Source organism: Neomonachus schauinslandi, chromosome 1 (genome assembly GCF_002201575.2).
Source record: "Neomonachus schauinslandi chromosome 1, ASM220157v2, whole genome shotgun sequence".
Classification (NCBI taxonomy): Eukaryota; Metazoa; Chordata; class Mammalia; order Carnivora; family Phocidae; genus Neomonachus; species Neomonachus schauinslandi.
The window spans coordinates 121,233,875-121,251,296 of NC_058403.1; the positions used below are offsets into that span (position 1 = coordinate 121,233,875).

At 38.9% G+C, this 17,422-nt stretch overlaps 1 protein-coding gene across 2 annotated transcripts in view; it reads right to left on the reverse strand.

Annotated features, from left to right (window-relative positions):
* Nucleotides 1-17,422, reverse strand: part of ARMC8 (armadillo repeat containing 8) — a 106,333-nt gene that overhangs the window by 21,812 nt on the left and 67,099 nt on the right. For both annotated transcript variants that reach the window (XM_044915453.1, XM_021678753.1), the window contains 4 exons: nt 7,552-7,634; nt 7,159-7,240; nt 3,570-3,656; nt 625-717 (listed from right to left, as the gene is read on the reverse strand). In XM_044915453.1, the coding sequence (XP_044771388.1) occupies nt 625-717; nt 3,570-3,656; nt 7,159-7,240; nt 7,552-7,634 (345 nt within the window). The remainder of the gene's footprint in view (nt 1-624; nt 718-3,569; nt 3,657-7,158; nt 7,241-7,551; nt 7,635-17,422) is intronic.

The window sequence follows — 17,422 nt, forward strand, 5'->3', positions numbered from 1 at the left end:
ACTCATCTGTAAAATATGAATACTCCCTAGCTTATTTCAGAATTGTTATAAAGAGCACAGAAGACATGAAATGGCTCTATCAAGCAGATATCTCTAGGCAGGTTATCAATATATTCATGACAAGGAAAATTTGTTTTTCCCAAATTAGATGTCCACTTTTAACACCTGTCTGCTTTTCTTTAATAATAAACAAGAGAACTGTGGCACACAGTGGCCACATAACTTGCTTATATTCAAATCCAAAAGCTGAATACTAAGTCTTCTACGTCTGAGGTCATTAGAAAACTGAGCCAAAATAGCAACATTTATTAAAAAGCAAATTTCAGGGGCGCCTGGGTGGCTCAGTCGGTTAAGCACCTGCCCTCGGCTTGGATTGTGATCCCAAGGCCCTGGGATCGAGCCCCCGCGTCGGGCTCCTTACTCAGCGGGGAACCTGCTTCTCCCTCTGCCTTCTGGCCCCCTCCTGCTTGTTCTCCCTCTCTCTCTGACAAATAAAATCTTTAAAATAAATAAATAAAAAGCAAATTTCAGACATTTCAAATAACACATTCTTTAGTTTTAACTTTGATAACAGCTCCATTCTCTTTACAAATGATGACTTATATATAAAAGAGTAAAACATACCATTAAAGCCCAAATTCCATTCACTCGCAAAGCGGGATTTTCACTTTGCGTTAATCCACAAAGCAGTTCTACAGCTCCAGATTCTAAAATTGGCTGTGATTGGAAAAAAAGCACAGTTTTAAAGTCAGGTTTGTGACTAAATGTGCGTATACCCTGGCGCTCTGCTTATGATTTCCTTCCTACTCTCACCCAACTCCAGGAAATTTTTGTATAGCAGGGAGTCAGGTGGACATAAAAATTACCACAAAAAGGGCAAGAACAATTAGGTCTTTCACAAATTCAAAAGCCAAAATAGTCCTAGTAATTTCTCTTTTCTTTGTAGCTCTGAAAGACTCAGGAGCTGTCCTAATTTCTGTACATTCTGCACATGCCCTTATGATTCCACTATCTACTTCCACACTCTCCTAACCGTCCTTTGAGACACTCACTTCCTGCATGGTGCACGGGTGTATCCCTTGTGTCCTTTACAAGCTGGGACTATGACAACATAGCTGGTTTACATGGAACTTACAAACCAAACTATCTTCTTTCCAAACTGTCAATGTTATTCGAAACATGCTGCAGAACTTTCAGGACTATCTATCAATTGTACAAGCAAAACAGTTGTATACTTTTATAGTCCTATCACATTCTCCACCTAAAATAGCATGCTTTAGCCTGACCACTCATTTTATTTATGATCCTTGGCTGAAAACAGGGTTTGATAATTTCTAAAAAATTCACACCTTTGAGGACTGATCTACTGTCACCAATGAATGTTTAAAAGGCCCCCTTTCAAGTGGACTCTAGAACTGTCTTAAGCAGTTCAGACTTACATAGGGAGAAAAAGGGCAGTGACTTTCAAGATGACATTTTGAAGGATATACATTCCTCTACTTGTACAAATTGATTTTGTTTCTTTTTAAAAATTTCTTCGAGTATAGTTGACACACAATGTTACATTAGTTTCAGATGTACAACATAATGATTTGACAGGTTTATACATTATGCTACGCTCACCACAAAGTGTCTGCTACCATGTATCACCATACAGTGCTATTACAATCCCTGTTATTCCCCAAACCTACTCATCATTCCATAACGGGAAGCCTGTATCTCCCTCTCCCTTTCATCCATTTTTGCCCATCTCCCCACCTCCTGTTTTGGTTTTTGTTCTTTTGAAGTAAGTTCAAACTTAGGAAGTAGCAAGAATAAATGTAAGGTGCTTCTACCACATATTCTTTTCCCAGACCCAATAATTTTTAACATTTTGCCGTATTTATCATTATCTCCTTCTGTATGCCCATATCCACATTCTTCATCTTTTTCTGAACCATCTGAAAGTAGAACATATACATCATGCCTCTTTGCCCTTAATACTTCAATGTGTATTTCCTAAGAACAAGGATATTCTCTTAGAATCACAGAACAGTTACCAAATTCAGAGAAGTTAGCTTTAAAACAATACTTTTATCAAATCTATAGCCCATATCCCAATTTTGTCAACTGGAGTAATAAGTGCTTTTATAGCATTTCCTTCCCTTCCAGTTCAGGATCCAGTTTATTTTTAATACAAAAAAATCAATCATATTATTGACCCTACGTCTGAGCTCATCTACCTTAACTTCTAACCAGACCCTATCTATATATGCTGAAAGTGGATCTGAGGCAATATGAATGCTGTTCAGGGTGATTAATGGTATAGTACTGACTGCAACCAGATCATCATCATGCCAAGACCCCAACCACCAGAGCAGAGGAAAACAGATGGAAACTCTGGCATCCTGTCTCGACTTTCTCTTCCTTCAGAGTAACTACCAGTCTTTCCCCTTTTGTTCCAAGATTTCTGCTTTTTGAATAACTGTCTCTGAACCTCCCCCTTGTTACTAAATGCTTTCCTAATTACCAGTCAGAAGCTTACAGGTGTTACAATGCTAAAAGGAAATTCAACCAAAATGGAACTACTAAATAAAGGACAGTGTCTAAACCTCAGCTCACGACTGGGCAGACCAGAGATATTTTAAAATGATGAAATGAACTCTATAAGGTTCCCTCCCTCCTTTATTAAAGTGTATTGTAGTTTTCCCTAGTATAAAAACAATACATGCTCAAATAAATTTATAAAATGTATAAAAGGGAAAAAATATTCCCACATGTAATCCCTCCCCAAACAACTACCATTAACATTAAACATTAAAAAGATTATTTTCCTGGGCACCGGGGTGGCACAGTCAGTTAAGCATCTGACTCTTGATTTCGGCTCAGGTCATGATCTCAGGGTTGTGGACTGAGCCCTACGTTGGGCTCTGTGATCAGTGTGGAGCCTGCTTACGATTCTCTCTCTCCCTCTCCGTCTGCCCCTCCCCTCACCCTCTCTCTCTCCACCCCCCTTAAAAAAAAAAAAAAAGGTAAAAAGATTATTTTCCAGCAGTAATCTCCCTGAAATGACGTACAATCCTGGTTTATAATTGATCCTTAATTTATTCTTTAGTATATACAGTTTGAAAATAATCTATTCTTTTGTAATTAGATTTGTAGTTGTAGGCAGTTTAGATTAACTATAAGCTATAATATCCTTTAAATAAGTTGCACATGCCAGGCAGAAAAGGGAGAACAGGAAATTAAACCACAGTTTAAAATTATTTTATTTGCACACACACCACCAAACAATTCAGAAGTAGTTTTTTTTTTTTTTTTTAAGATTTATTTATTTATTTGAGACAGAGAACAAACGGGGGATGGGCAGAGGGAGACGGAGAGAAACTCAAGCAGGCTCCCTGCGGAACTGACACCGGGCTGGATCCCACGATCGTGAGATCATGACCTTGAGTCACCCAGGCGCCCCCCTGCCCTGAAGTAGTTTTTACACCCCAATCCGGAAATTTCAAAGTCAACTACTGTGAAAATTATTTTACTAAGTTCTAGGTAGACTGGACAAAGTCTAGGAAGAGAAAATCGATACTAACCTCTTTGCTTGGAGAAAATTCAAGAAGAAGATTACATAGCATGGAAGATGCTACTACTAGGATTTCATCTGGTGCATTTTGTAAAACCTATGGAATTTAAAAAAGGAATGCTATTAATGGTTTGGAACAATGGAGGTGAGATCTAAGAACAAATGAGAACCAAAAACAATTTATCTTTCAACTTGACTTTTCATATTGGATAGTTAGGAAAGATCCACTTGTGATCGTGTCAAACTTTACCTGGTGCTCTAATTATGACTAAGGCCCTCACACCTATCTTGCTGGAGAAGCTACAGCCCCACTGCCAGGATGGGAGGTGCTGCACAGAAAGAGATAAACACATAAGTCAGGGAGGGGGTGCTCTATATGAAAAGTTTGAACACCATGGGGCTGCTTTAGGACAAGTTAGTTCAATTTACTCCACCATATCAGGCCACTTATGAAACCACATATTGCCCCAGAGCCTGAAATGTTCTGATGTGTGCATCTCTAGAAGGACTTGTTTGACCAAAGCAGGGATGAATCAAGCTACTATACAGCTAGGGCAATGTGGGGACTGGTTTTGAGGACTGGAATCACAGCCCTGGTTCCAACCCTCCTCTTCACTTCCTAGCTGTGTGAACTTGAGCATATTTCTTAAACTCTCTTAGTCTTTGAATTGAAGAAAACAACACTTCCTTGACAGGAGTTTTTAAGATTAAATGTGATAAGGTGAATGTTAAGAGAAGCAACATAACATGGGAGTAAAGGATGCAGACTGCCTGAATGCAAATTTCAACTCAAACACTAAATAAGTGTATGAATTCCTTGGCTATAAAATGGGGATGATGGTATTGTTGTGAGAATTAACATATGAAAAGATTTTAGAACAGTAACTGGCACACAGTAATGGCTATAAAAATAAAGTTTTTACAAAGGTAATTTATTATTGTAATTGTTGTTATCATCAGGCACATAGTAGATACATAGCAAACTAACTGCCACGGACTCTCACTCAACTCAGAAGACAACAGAGCACAATGACAAATGTTAGTCACCATTAGCTATTATCAGAACCTATTTTTCTAGATTCTAAGGGTGAAGGCTTCATGAACACCACCACTTATATGCAATTTCCACTTCAACTAAATCCTCTGCATTTGGGATCAGATCAAGATCAGACCTCATGATCCCAAAAGGAATCTTAGAAGCTCTTGTTATGCAAACTGGAAATGGATCATCACAAAAAACTTCAGAGAGTTAAATATATTATCTGCTTTCTTGAGCTAAATCAAGTCTGAAGTTCCCAAGTTAAGAATAAGCAAGAATTACAAAATAGAAATAGTTGTCTTAAGATACTGCATTTTAACTCTCCTGTGAACTGTCAGCTGGTTGATGAAGATCAAATCTCATATACTATGCATCCTGATCTGTGTTTGCCACAACCTCCTCTGAGATCATATAGCCTTTCCCTTCCCTTGCCATGCCCTTCCTTTATCCCTCAGGTATACACCCTACTCATTTTTTAAGGCCATCCCCATTCCAGAAGCCTCCTTGAAGCCCTTCCAGTCAGAAGTCATTCTATCCTCCTCTGAATAACCACAGCCTTTGTTTGTGACCTTTCCTGGGACCCTTATTACTATCTACTATTCAAATTCTTTGTGCAGTCATGCCAATCTCCTTTTCTATTATCACATTTAAGCTTCTTGAAGGGCTAATCTATCTATGGTTTAATTTATCCTGGCCCCTATCAACTGAATGGCACTGCACAAAAGGGGTGCTCAATGAATGTTTGTGAATTAAGAAAAATAATCATTTTCCAAAATTATACTACTTAGAATCATTGCTTGAAATAAGGGAGTGCCTACCAAGGCTTTAAAACGTTGCTTTGCTCAATACAAATCACTTTAAAAATACTACTTTTTGTTATATAGAGATTAATGTGCTTTTATCAAGTTTTATTTTCAAATGAGATAACAATGATAAACTAAAACAGAATAGATCATATGAAAATTTTAAAAGCATTTACTCAATGTGGTATAAGATATAACACTGAAATTCAGCAGCTGACATCTAACACTGACCAAATAGAATTTCACCAAAATAAGGACAAAAAATAATGACAAATAAAATTTTTAATTAAAATTTAATGCCCACTCCTCTGTAGTTTGCTAACCAACAGTTGAAAACATGGCAAAGCCAAAGGGGAAAAAAATCAATAGACATGCAAACAGCCTTGAACTAAGAGAAACCTACAAGTATCTGAAATAAATCACTGATTGACTTCCAAGCTCAAGCTTTTAGTATTATACTTTGTGCAACAAAGTAGTGGTTTGACAGTAACTATACTCACATGTACCCAAGTGTACAAAATCCTTCTAGATTGCTCACCAAACCTTTGTCCAGGTAGAACTAGCTAGAAACAATATGTTGCCCCATTTCTGATTCATATGATAGAGAGGTACTGAACTGAGCAATTAGAGAAAATGGCTCCAGAGGAAATATCTGGAAGTTATTTTGGGAAATAGGAGAGCATTTAAAAAAATCTTGAATGGACAGAATCCAGAAATCAAGATTACACTGCTATGCAAAAGGTATAATCTAAAACAAGAAAGAGTACCCATAGCAAAACAGCTTTCCTAAAGAGAGCACTGGTCCAGCTCTTTCCATCTGGTGATCATACACCACACCCCTTCTACTACAGTCATGAAGACATCCTTAGGCTTCCTTCACGGATCATACTTAATACTTCTGCTCATGCTATTCCTCTCTCTGGAAAATCTTGCTGCCTTCCTTTTTCCTTCAAAGCCCACTTCATATTTTTCCTGCCTGCAGCCTCCCCTCACTATTTTCTACCACAATGATGCCCCTACTGTAACCTGAAGCTTGAAGACGAGGGCAGGAGTTCTGTAGTAAAAAATTTTGGTAGCCTCATTGTGCCTAAGAGGTTTCCACAGTAGGTAATGAAAAACCAAAACCAAAACCAAAATCTTAAATAAAAAATTCTGTCGATTAAATGCAAGGTGTATGATCACTTAAAAAAAAAAAAAAAAAAAAGATGGACCAGATAGCAAGTGGACCCACGGTTTTGTAATATATCAGGGGATAACATTAGCAGCATCCTAACACCTCACCTAAGTCTTGATTCAGATTTATTTGACCTAAGCCTTTTCATAAGACCAAAGAAGTTATTTTGGTGTAGAGAAACAGGAGATAACACTGTGGTAAAAAATATCCAGGGATTGCCAAAAGATTAAGAACAGGTTATACCTCTAAATGACTGATTCCTTTCCTTTTTGTAACTAAAAATTACAAAGACTCTGGATGAAGTCTAAAGTGTAATACCAAACATACAGGGAGATCAGATGAGTAAAGTTTTATTTAATAAAAGAAAACTAGGCATCTACTTCCCTGTCACACTTGAGATGCTGACCTTAGAAACACATTCTACAGATCTAAAGATGCTTAAAACATCAGATCTGAGGAGATAAATATTCAAAATCCTTCACACAAAAACCAGCCATACTCCTAGTCCAGGGGTGCTGTCAGCTACCTTGGCTCACTATAAAGGCTCTGTGGGAATGGGTGCTACTTGCTGCTTTCTTCTTACCTTCATTAAAGGTTTCCACACAGCGTGATCCTGGAAACTGGTTCGAAGCTGCTGCACAGATCTAGATAAACTGTGCAAACATCTACAAAGAATAATCAAAATTAGCTTCAAAAGAAGCCAAAACTTTTACTTTTCAAACACACTGCTTGGCATTTCACTAATTACTACTATGCACTTCAAGTATATCTATAGACATTGTTAATTCAACTACTTCAGGACTTCATGGGCTTTTCAGCTAGCTTCTCTATTAACTGATGTTACACGCTGTATGAGTTCACCTGAGAATACTTTCGAGTAACATCTGAATTCTGCGCTTACTTGCTGAAGGTCCGGAAAGAAAACAGGTTAAACACACGGCAAAGGGTTTTTATTCAGACCATTTAAAGCTCATACCTGACGGCAGCTAACCGCACCTTGACACTAGACTCAGACAAGCCAGTCACAATTCGGTCCATCATATTTTCAGTCTCAATGATCTGGAGAAAAAGGTTAATGCTGCATAAATAACAACACGAAGAGGACAAATTTCACTGCTTGTAAATGCAAGTATGTTAATATCCATTAGAAGTTTAATGTTTTTAGCAAAAGTTTTTACCTCTGGAACAATCATTTTGTGGTGGGGGCAGACAGTTCATCAGAAAGGAAAGACTACCCTCTAAGGACTTGCCAGAGTGAATGAAAGGCATGAAGGGGCAAATTATGTCTCTTTGTTTATTTTTATAAAAATACTTAAAACAATAACTACATGGCATAAATATTGCAGAGGTGTTACATAAATAGTATTGAGAAAAAGTAAAAGATGTAATGAATTATCATTGGGCAGGTTCCTGCCAGAGAGATTCTAGAAAAATCATGGTTCACATTCAGCCCCTTATGAAATGAAATCTGGGTTTCTGACAGAGCCACCCTGTGGCTACTTTCTTACCAAGCAAATGGAAACTAAGCTAAATATTTAGAAAAGTAACCCTTGCCATCTTTTTACTGTAACACTAAGTCCTGTTACATGTAATCACTACAGTCACAAAGTCTTTTTTTTTTTTAATTTAAAAACAAGATAGCCTACAATTTTCCTTCATTAAACAATGTATAGATACAAAATAAATACTGTGTGGAAGAAATTAAGCTTAACTTGTGTGGTCCTATGGAAAAACCACCTATTAGGAAAAAAGCTAATACAATCACAACCAAAATGTTAACAACTAACATTTGTTAAGTACATCTATGTGCTGGGCATTGTGCTAATAAGCATATTACATGATCTGATTTAACCCTTTTGCAGGCATTATTATAATTATTCTCAACAGCCTATTAGGAAACCGAAGGTTCTAGATGATACAGAGCTTGCCTGGGATCACAAAGCAGAGAGGAGCCCAGGTATCTGACTCCAGAGTCCTGATGCTTAGCCATGCTTGTAATACATACGGTCCTGGTTAGAGAAGTACTCCTGTGCTCACAAGGTAGTCCCCAACATGAGTGACACGTTAATGGAAACACCTAGCTGGGAGAACACGTGGGAAGATCACCTGGGGAGCTTAAAAAAAAAAAAAATCAGAGGCCAATTAAGTTAGATTCTGTGGAGTGGGGCTCAGGCACCCATATATATATATATATATTTTTTTTTTTTTTAAAGCTCCTCAGGTAAAGTCCAGTGTGCAGCCAAGCCTGAGGTTCACTGACCTAGACTAAAATGAAAGAGTTAGAAGGCTGACTTCAGAACAGGAGAGGATGGGAAATCTCCACATGTTCAAGCCAAATGGGAAGCTAAAACACAGTGTTGAAATTAATAGTGATGGGGAGAAAAATATCAACTATTAACAACATGGAGCCACACTTTAGCTATAGGGTAGGAATGGTTAATTTTTATATAGTGATTTGCAGGTTTCAAAGTGACAGAAGAAAACTTACATATTGATCCACTCCTCTCCCCAGACCAAACTTAATCTTACCCTTACCTTTATGCACATGACCCTGTCCTGTCTATCTAGCCCCTCAGCTCCTGTCTGTTTACCTACTCTTGACCCTCACAGACCTTGCTCCCTGACCTGTATGCTTTGCTCACTTAGTAGACAGATTCCCCAATTCACTGTCCTCCCACCACACATTCCTGCTTCAGATCTCAAACCACTGATACTACAATGGAAGTCACCAAACCTGGCAGCCTGCTCTCAGCTTATGCTATCCCACCTTGGCGGGACCATCACTGCTGCTCCACCAGCCCTGCACTCATCTGCAGGAGATTCCCGTATCTCCTAGGATGGTTACTTCCTACTTCAAATTCCTCCCACCTCCTCATGCCCTAAGTCCCTCTGTGCCTACCTCATTTTTGCAGGAGCCTTGCTTTCTTCCTCGGACACAAGTTGTCTCAACTTTTCTTCTTCTCACTAATAGGTCTCCATATTTCTCTTCTTCACTCTTTGTTGAAGTTGGGTACTTCAAGCTCAAAGCCCTTCCACCTTGATACAGAAACTACTTTCCATTACCTCTTTCTTGCATCTTTATTCTGCCTATCCTGCTGGATCCTTCTTGGCCTGCCCCACTGCCCACTTCCACCTCAACTTAAAAGGCAGAGTGCCAAACTTCAACCTATTTAAGCTATAGTCCTCTCACCCCTTCCCTTCCTTAAATGGACACATGTCCCAAGGCTCCGCTCATCTCTCACTCTACATATATGGCAATACTGGGACTTCAAAATCAGCTTGATATTCCCCAATCTAAAATTCTTTATTCCAAGAATAAAGTGGTGGTGGTGGGGGTAGGAACACAAGAACACTCTCCAAGAGCTGAGAAATGCTATTAGGCTGGCTCCAGATGCTTAGGAAACCTGGACATGAGCAAGAATTTAAAGAAGCTTCTGGATAACATTTATTGGCCATCCAACCAAAGATGTAAATCTGCCAAGGGACAAGTGCAGCAATCATTAGGCATATAGATTTGCTCTATAATCCTGACCAATTCACTTGACCTCTGTGGGCTTTCAGTAAAATGAGGGAATAGAGCAATGATTATTCTACCTCCAATCATTTGCAACCAGCATGTAAATAAAAATCATGTTTGTCTGGGCAAAACTATCACGTTATCCAGAAGCGACATGGGAAGGTAGAGTAGATGAGATGAGACAGTACAGGTCTAGTTAAATAAGGGGTCAAAAATCAGGTAGCAGGCTAGGCTAAGGGCAAATAGGGCACAGCTCCTATTTACATGCCCACATTTACTTATTCAGTAAATATCTGAGTGCCCACTGAATGCTAGGCACGGTTTTAAAACTTGAAGATAAAATGGTGAGGCAGAAAGCCCTTGTTCCCACCAAACTTACAGTATAGGTTAAGCAAGTGCAATGAACTACTGAATGAGTGCTATGGCACTTGAATTGATGTTAGCAAAAGCACTTTAGGAATGACAGGGGCCATGGGGCTTAAGGCAGACAGAGTGAATTAAGTGTCTACAAAGGCTAAGTGGGAAAAACACCCATTCTCAGAATGGCTGGGAAATGGCCATTAATGACCATACCAGAGAATATTGAGGCTTAGGCCAGCAGACAGTAGAGAACTATGTTAGCAGCCAATCATTATATAGAGCAGAGCTTCATGCTCTAAGTTTCCTGGGAGTGTGGTGGCTGGTATTTTGGAGCTGGAGAATAGCTATAAATTGGCTGGTAAACCTTTCCCCTGATTTGGGATATAAAACAGTAGGCCTCTTTGAAGGTATTTTCTCTTTCAGGCACGAGGTGACCCTTCTTAGGTTACAGTCAATCAAAATGTCTGCAAGTAGGAGGCCTGGATTTGTATCCAAACTTTGTAGAGGGACTTTAGTAACCCTGCTAACATTCTGAAAAGCCCATTACTTGAATGACTGGTCCACCTTCTCCATCAAGATACCAGTCTGGGAGCAAGAGGGTGAAAATAATGTAAAGTCAGAATGTGAACCTAGGATTCCAACCCAAAAAGGTATTCTGAGAGGCTATGTGAATGAGCAACATGATCTAACTGTGGTTTTGTATTCTTGAGGGTATTGACACCATCTGTGCAGGGATAAAGGGGGCAATATAGTGAATACACTGACCAAAATAAACATAAAAATGTGATTACGAGGCAGAGAAAGGTTTGGAATCACATTCAGAGAAAAAATTTTTAGGTCAGCTGGGAAGGAGTTGGCAGTGGCTGTTGCCATAGCTCTCTGACCCACTGACGGTCTAACAGAGCACCTGGTAATTTTTTAGACTGGGGTTGGAAAGCCAAGCACAATAAAGCATGTTCTCCATGGTGCCTTTCAACAACCCCTGTACTGTGCTACAAAGCCTTGATAATGATAGAGAGCCAAGTCCTAGCCCCTGTAAAGGATCTTAGGTCTTTCCAGAATATAAGAGCAATGTCAAGTGAACCTTGACGTTGTTCTGCCACATGGTTCTGGTTGGAGGTTCCTCAGCCATCGTTCAGCAAATATGCCCTGCAGCACAGCTTGCTGAATTTGCTTTAAAAAAAAAAAAAAAAAAGGAAGGAAGGAAGGAAGGTAGGTAGGTAGGTAGGAAGGGCGGGTGGGCCCTTTGTTACACAGACACTGTGCCTGGCCAGGAGTATAAGTGGTGGACTGAATCTTCAGAGTGGAAGCGCCACTTCTCTCTCTGCTCTTCTAGGGGCCTGGGTTGTAAATTTAACTACAGAATTAAATTACATAAAAATGCTGCATCATAAACTGACCAAGTTTTAGGTCAATGGACCAGGTGCTAATGCTCTCTCTGCTGGTATCTTTAGTTCTTGTGACTACATGCTTTTGCTAAGCTTTCTTTTCTGACACTGTAGCTCTTGCAGGGGGAGAAGAGGGTCTGAGGCCCCTGCCATTGGGACAGAACCTTATGGCCTGTGAGAGAAAAAGGCAGTAAGCCTAGAGGGTCATGGGGAAAACGCAGAACCCAGATAATCCTAAGGTGCATGGCACACATGGGAATGTTAATAAGATGAAAATGGCCTTGGTTTCAAGGGAATTCCCTAGCCCTCCATGAGCTCTACTGGACTCATACCTTAGTCGTGGCCAAGTCATATACCACCTGTTCCTCAGAGCATATGAAGAACTGGAAGAGTCAGAGTTAAAAACAAGGCCCAACTATTCTTCCAGGATGAAGCACTTCCCAGGTACTAACAACTTCAGATTGGACCTTGAACTGTGATCAAAACAGGTCAAGCAGAGGATATAAAAACCAGGCAGATTCTTGGTGGTGTCAAGAAACTTCTCAGACAATTCAGAGTGGGTGGGCTTGGAGTCAAGGCAGTTGGATGGTAAAGCGGGCATTTTCTTAATGTCAACCATTTATACTAATGTGCACAATGGCCAGGCAAATACAATTTAATTCCAGGTAGGCTTTTGTGAAAGGTTCCAAGAAAGTCTTCACAGAGGATGACAAGAATGAACAGGCTAGAGAGAATAAAGACTTGGAATCGAACTTTGCTAAGTTAGAAGAGGTAGATCTAAGATCTAAGCGGATAAGGTAGCAAATCCGGAAAGTCTAGTTAAAGTAGCAGGGACTAAGCAGCCAAGCAGGGTGCAGAAAAAGAAGGTCAGGAACAAAGAGTAGGTCTGGCAAGGAAATAGGATCTACAATGGACACTGCACCTATTGGGTGTGGATGGCAACCCTTTCGATTCTTAAGTGTCAATGTAGACGAGTTCCAGGGTACACAGTTGAGTCTTTCCGATCAGGTGCCCCCTATTTAAGGTCCAGCCCCTCATAAAACTTATCTTTTTTTAAGCAGATGAGCCCTATGAACACAAGGTCTGATGTCAGTACAGTCAAGAGACTGGTTTTAGAAACACGGTAGAGGCTTGGGAGGAAGGAGAAGGGTTATGAGATAATAAGGTAGATGCTAGAGTGAGATAGGCGTGTACAACCGGCTTATTTGGTAGCCTGAGTAGGATCAATAGGGGCCTGAAGAGGGATCCACTCCTAAAAATGGAAAACCAAAATTCCCCTAGGTTTTAGGAAGTTGCCGTACTGATTTTACCACAAAATACTTAACTAAAAGACATGATGTCATGTATATCATGGAAATGCACTTAATATTTATAATTCCTGAGCACATCCTTATACCAATTCCTTTATTAAAACAAAAAAGCAAAACAAAAACACCCCAACAGCACATGGCCTTCCACAAATCAAGCAAGGGGCAGCTGCAATGCTTGCTCCTAAAGAGGTTCACCTGGGAGCCCAATTCCCCTACTGCATTCTTCTCAATACCATTGATGGTAGCAGACATAACTATCCGAAGGAATTAAATACATGTATTGCTTTTAGTTGAATAATGTTGAGGGGTTTTAGAAATAAAATCATCCAACTTCTTTAGTTCATCAATGAGGTCTCTGAAATTCAGGAAGATTAAGTCACTGGTCAAGGTTCTCCAGGCAAATTGGGACAGTGGTAAGGCTCCACTGGGTTTTCTTACTTCTACTGTGAGGTCCATTTCACTTGCTGTGCTTAAGGATGAGATTTTTGCTTAGCCTTAGTAACTAAATTGAGATCTGACTTGGAAAACTTGGGAAAAAGGAGTAGTTAAAAAGTTATCAGTGCTAAAAAAAAAAAAAAAAAAAGAAAGAAAGAAAGAAAAGAAAAAAGAAAAAGTTATCAGTGCTGTGGAAACTACAGCCTCTATATACTGACATCCTAGGCCAATAAAAATTAACATACAAGAGAGGTCATCATTAATAAACTGAAATGACAGAGGGGAAAAAAAACCAGGTACAATTCACAGGGCCCCCAAAGAGAGAAAATAACAAATCAATGATTTAGCTTTGGTTGGGGGTAAAAATGCCAAAGGTGAGAGAGAATGGAAGCCAATGAAGAAAAGGTAAGCCAAGGAAACAATGTGAAAAAAGCCACAAGCGTGAGTTCCACTGACTTTTCAATTCAATTTCCTGATGATTTGATCTCCATTCTAGAATCAGCATCTAGCTTCTGTAGATACTAACTAAACAGAACTAATATTCTACTGTTCTCAGGCCATAAGCCCCATCTGTTCTGGATGAGAACTGTAGGCTTTCCCACCCACAGTCTATTCTATGTAATATCTTTGCCACTGCTCCAACGTAAGATTTTGACATTTTCCTCATGCAAACAGTTTTAAAATAAAGGGTAGTTTTTACTAAAGGCTCTTTTTTTTTTTCCCTAAAAGATACACAGCTTCTCTTAGGACAAATAACTATAAACCCATTATATTCCGGAGTCTCAGTAAATATTTTACAAAGTATTTCTTCCCTTCTCTCAGTCTTCCATTGCTATCCACTCCCACATTCATACCAAATTTCTCTAACTCCATGATCTTGAGAAACAGGGGGTGGGAAGAAATAGTTACTTCTCTCAGCCAGAGAGATAAAAGACAAAACATCCTAAGAGTTGACCTACAGGGCCTCCTTTTGGTCCTTTTCCTTGAAGGCACTGAATTAAATTAACATCTAACTCCGCTTACAGGCCTAATGGGAACGGTCACTTCACTTTAGGAGTGGAGGACAAAGAGCAGAGAGCCTTCTTATGGTGGGCACATTCTTAAGCTTCTAGATTTCATTCTTGCTTTTAAGTCTCTTTAAGTAGTATTTTGTAATTTCTACCTCAGGACCTTTTTCTCTTCTTAATAGCTGAGCAACTTAAACGTTCACTTATGTTAAATGTTTAGAAGAAATACTCAATGTTCTAAACTTTTCTACACCTTGGAAAGAAGTCGGCCCAACTTCTCCTTCCCCTAAAACCAAACACATTGTGTCAGAAATACTTGTGATGTCTAAAAATAGATCAACACTTTATCAAAAAATATTTCTCTACATATAAAAGTTCATTTTTAAAACTCAGCTTAATGGCAGAATAGAACATAAATACCTACTGAATTCTTTCATTTTAGCACATAAATAAAACCATTAAAAATTACTTTAAATAACAGGACTAGAAACTTCCTCTCCACCCTTTACTGTTTTCCAGGGATCTGAATGACACACTGCCCCAAGAACTGTGCAACACAATGGCCCTGCTCAGTCCCTCATCCTCTTCTATATACAAAGCCGTGCATGCAACAGTCTTAATTATCCTATGGGTTGGCTGGCTGAATTTTCATGTCCAGACATACACAATTTAATCAGTAAATACAAGCATAGCATCTACTATTTGCCAGGTAATGCTTCTATGGAGTTTACATTCTAGTTACAAAATTATAGTTTGACAAGGGATAACTATTAAAAGAAGATACAAGGATTTCAAAATGTTGCCTTAAGTTTAAATCTATTCCATTAAGGAAGCTATCGACAAAATAAAATGCTGAAACATTACCTCTATTACATCATTCATTCTGGATGCTTCTAGAACATCAGTTTATAATATAATCACATCTAGACAGTGCCCTTAGAAAAACATTTCCAATTGATGTAGAAGAACAGAGATATGAAGATCCTTCATTCTGTGGGTCAAAACTTCTGAAACAACTTATTTTAATATTTTGGAAGGAGAAGGTGAGAATGCTTTCAAATAAACTCTTGTTTTAGATGAGACTATCATAGAAGAGATGGACTGTTCCAGATTCACTCATAATAAGGTATTTTAATTACAGCCATATCTTAATCATATCTGGCTGTACTGATCACGGCCAAACTGGCTTTCAATGTGGACAACACTTTTTATCACACACGAGGCCCTGGGATTACTACATAGCAATTTAGTGTCTCATCTCCTTAACTACTTTAAATTGTGAGCTCCTAAAAGGTATACACCAGTCTTCTTCATTCCCAGACACACAAGAGGAGGTACATATCATAAATGCCAGATGAATAAATGGGAATAATTAGAACATCTCTACCCACTTTGTACCAAAAACTATGTGAGAAAATAGATATGTTTTCTGAATCTGATGCTTTGCAACCAGCTAATAAAAGCTATTAAGTTCTCTCAATTCACAGCATTTTCTTTTTCACCTACTTTGACTATCGCACATTCTCCTGTGAATTTTCTTGCCATTTCATACCATAATTTGGCTCTAGGAATGGTATTTAACTTTACATGAGTAAAGTAACAGTTAACAGCGTGGGCTTTGGAGTCAGAGACTGGGATATGATGTAGGTGGTGTCACTATCTGGGTGGCCTTGGTCAAATTGCTTATTTCTTGATCTGCAACAGCTATCTCACAGGGTTATATGAGGTTTAAGGGAGTAAACGTGCTAATGCCTAGCACCGTGTCTAGCACATAGTAAGTGCCCAATAAATGGTAGCAGTTACGTGAAAGTTAGGTTTCCCAAACAGATTATCTCTTAATGCTCGTATCTGAGTTATATAATTTTTCTATGAACCCATACCATGTAATCCAATGCTCCATATGTCACAAAGGTTGAATAGATGTTTGCTTAATATATGAACTGGATCTTTATTTTTCTCTTTGACATGGTGAAAAATCTTATTCAGGCAACTTTCCTAACCAATACATAGGACCTAATAATGTTTCCTACCATAACCCAATGTATAGCTATTATCCAATTTGTCCGGGGTCCATTATATGCCAAAATCATTCAAACAAGGGAATCAGCATGTAGAAAAGTATCCAGTGACAAATGTCATATCATCAACACTTGATAATGCCTCTCTTTCAGGAAGTTAGACAATTGATCTCTCCTTCCCCTGGCTTTGGTAAGGCCCCATTTCTTTCTACAGTCCATTACAAAGAGGTAAACAAGAAGTGCAGTTCTTCACCAAACTGGTTTATGGTCATTTATATTTAGCTATGCATTACTAGCACGGGGTGGGAAAACTTTTATTTTAGGCTTTGTGGCGTATGATTGTGTCGCCAACTACTCAACCTGCCACTGTAGTGCAAAACAGCCACAGGCAACACATAAACAACTCAACATGGCTATATTCCAATAAAACTTTATGAACATTTTATCAATTATACTTCAATAAAGCTGACAAAAAGCAGAGAAAAAACCTTTATGGACACAAATTTGAATTTAATTTACTTTTCAAATGTCAGGAAATATTCCTTTGATTTTTTCCCCACCAACCATATAAAAATGCAAAAACCATTCTGAACTGGCAGGTTATAGAATTATTACATAGGTATTAAGTACCTACAGAGTACAGTTTGCCAAGCCCTGTGCTAGCATTTATAGTCATGGGAATAAGTGTAGCAGCAATGGTCCTGGCTCCTCATCACAAACTCAATTTTCTCAAGGTCTACTACTCCACAAATATTATATCATCCCAAACATATCATTCATTTCCAGACAGAACATTCTGAAAACCCAACTCA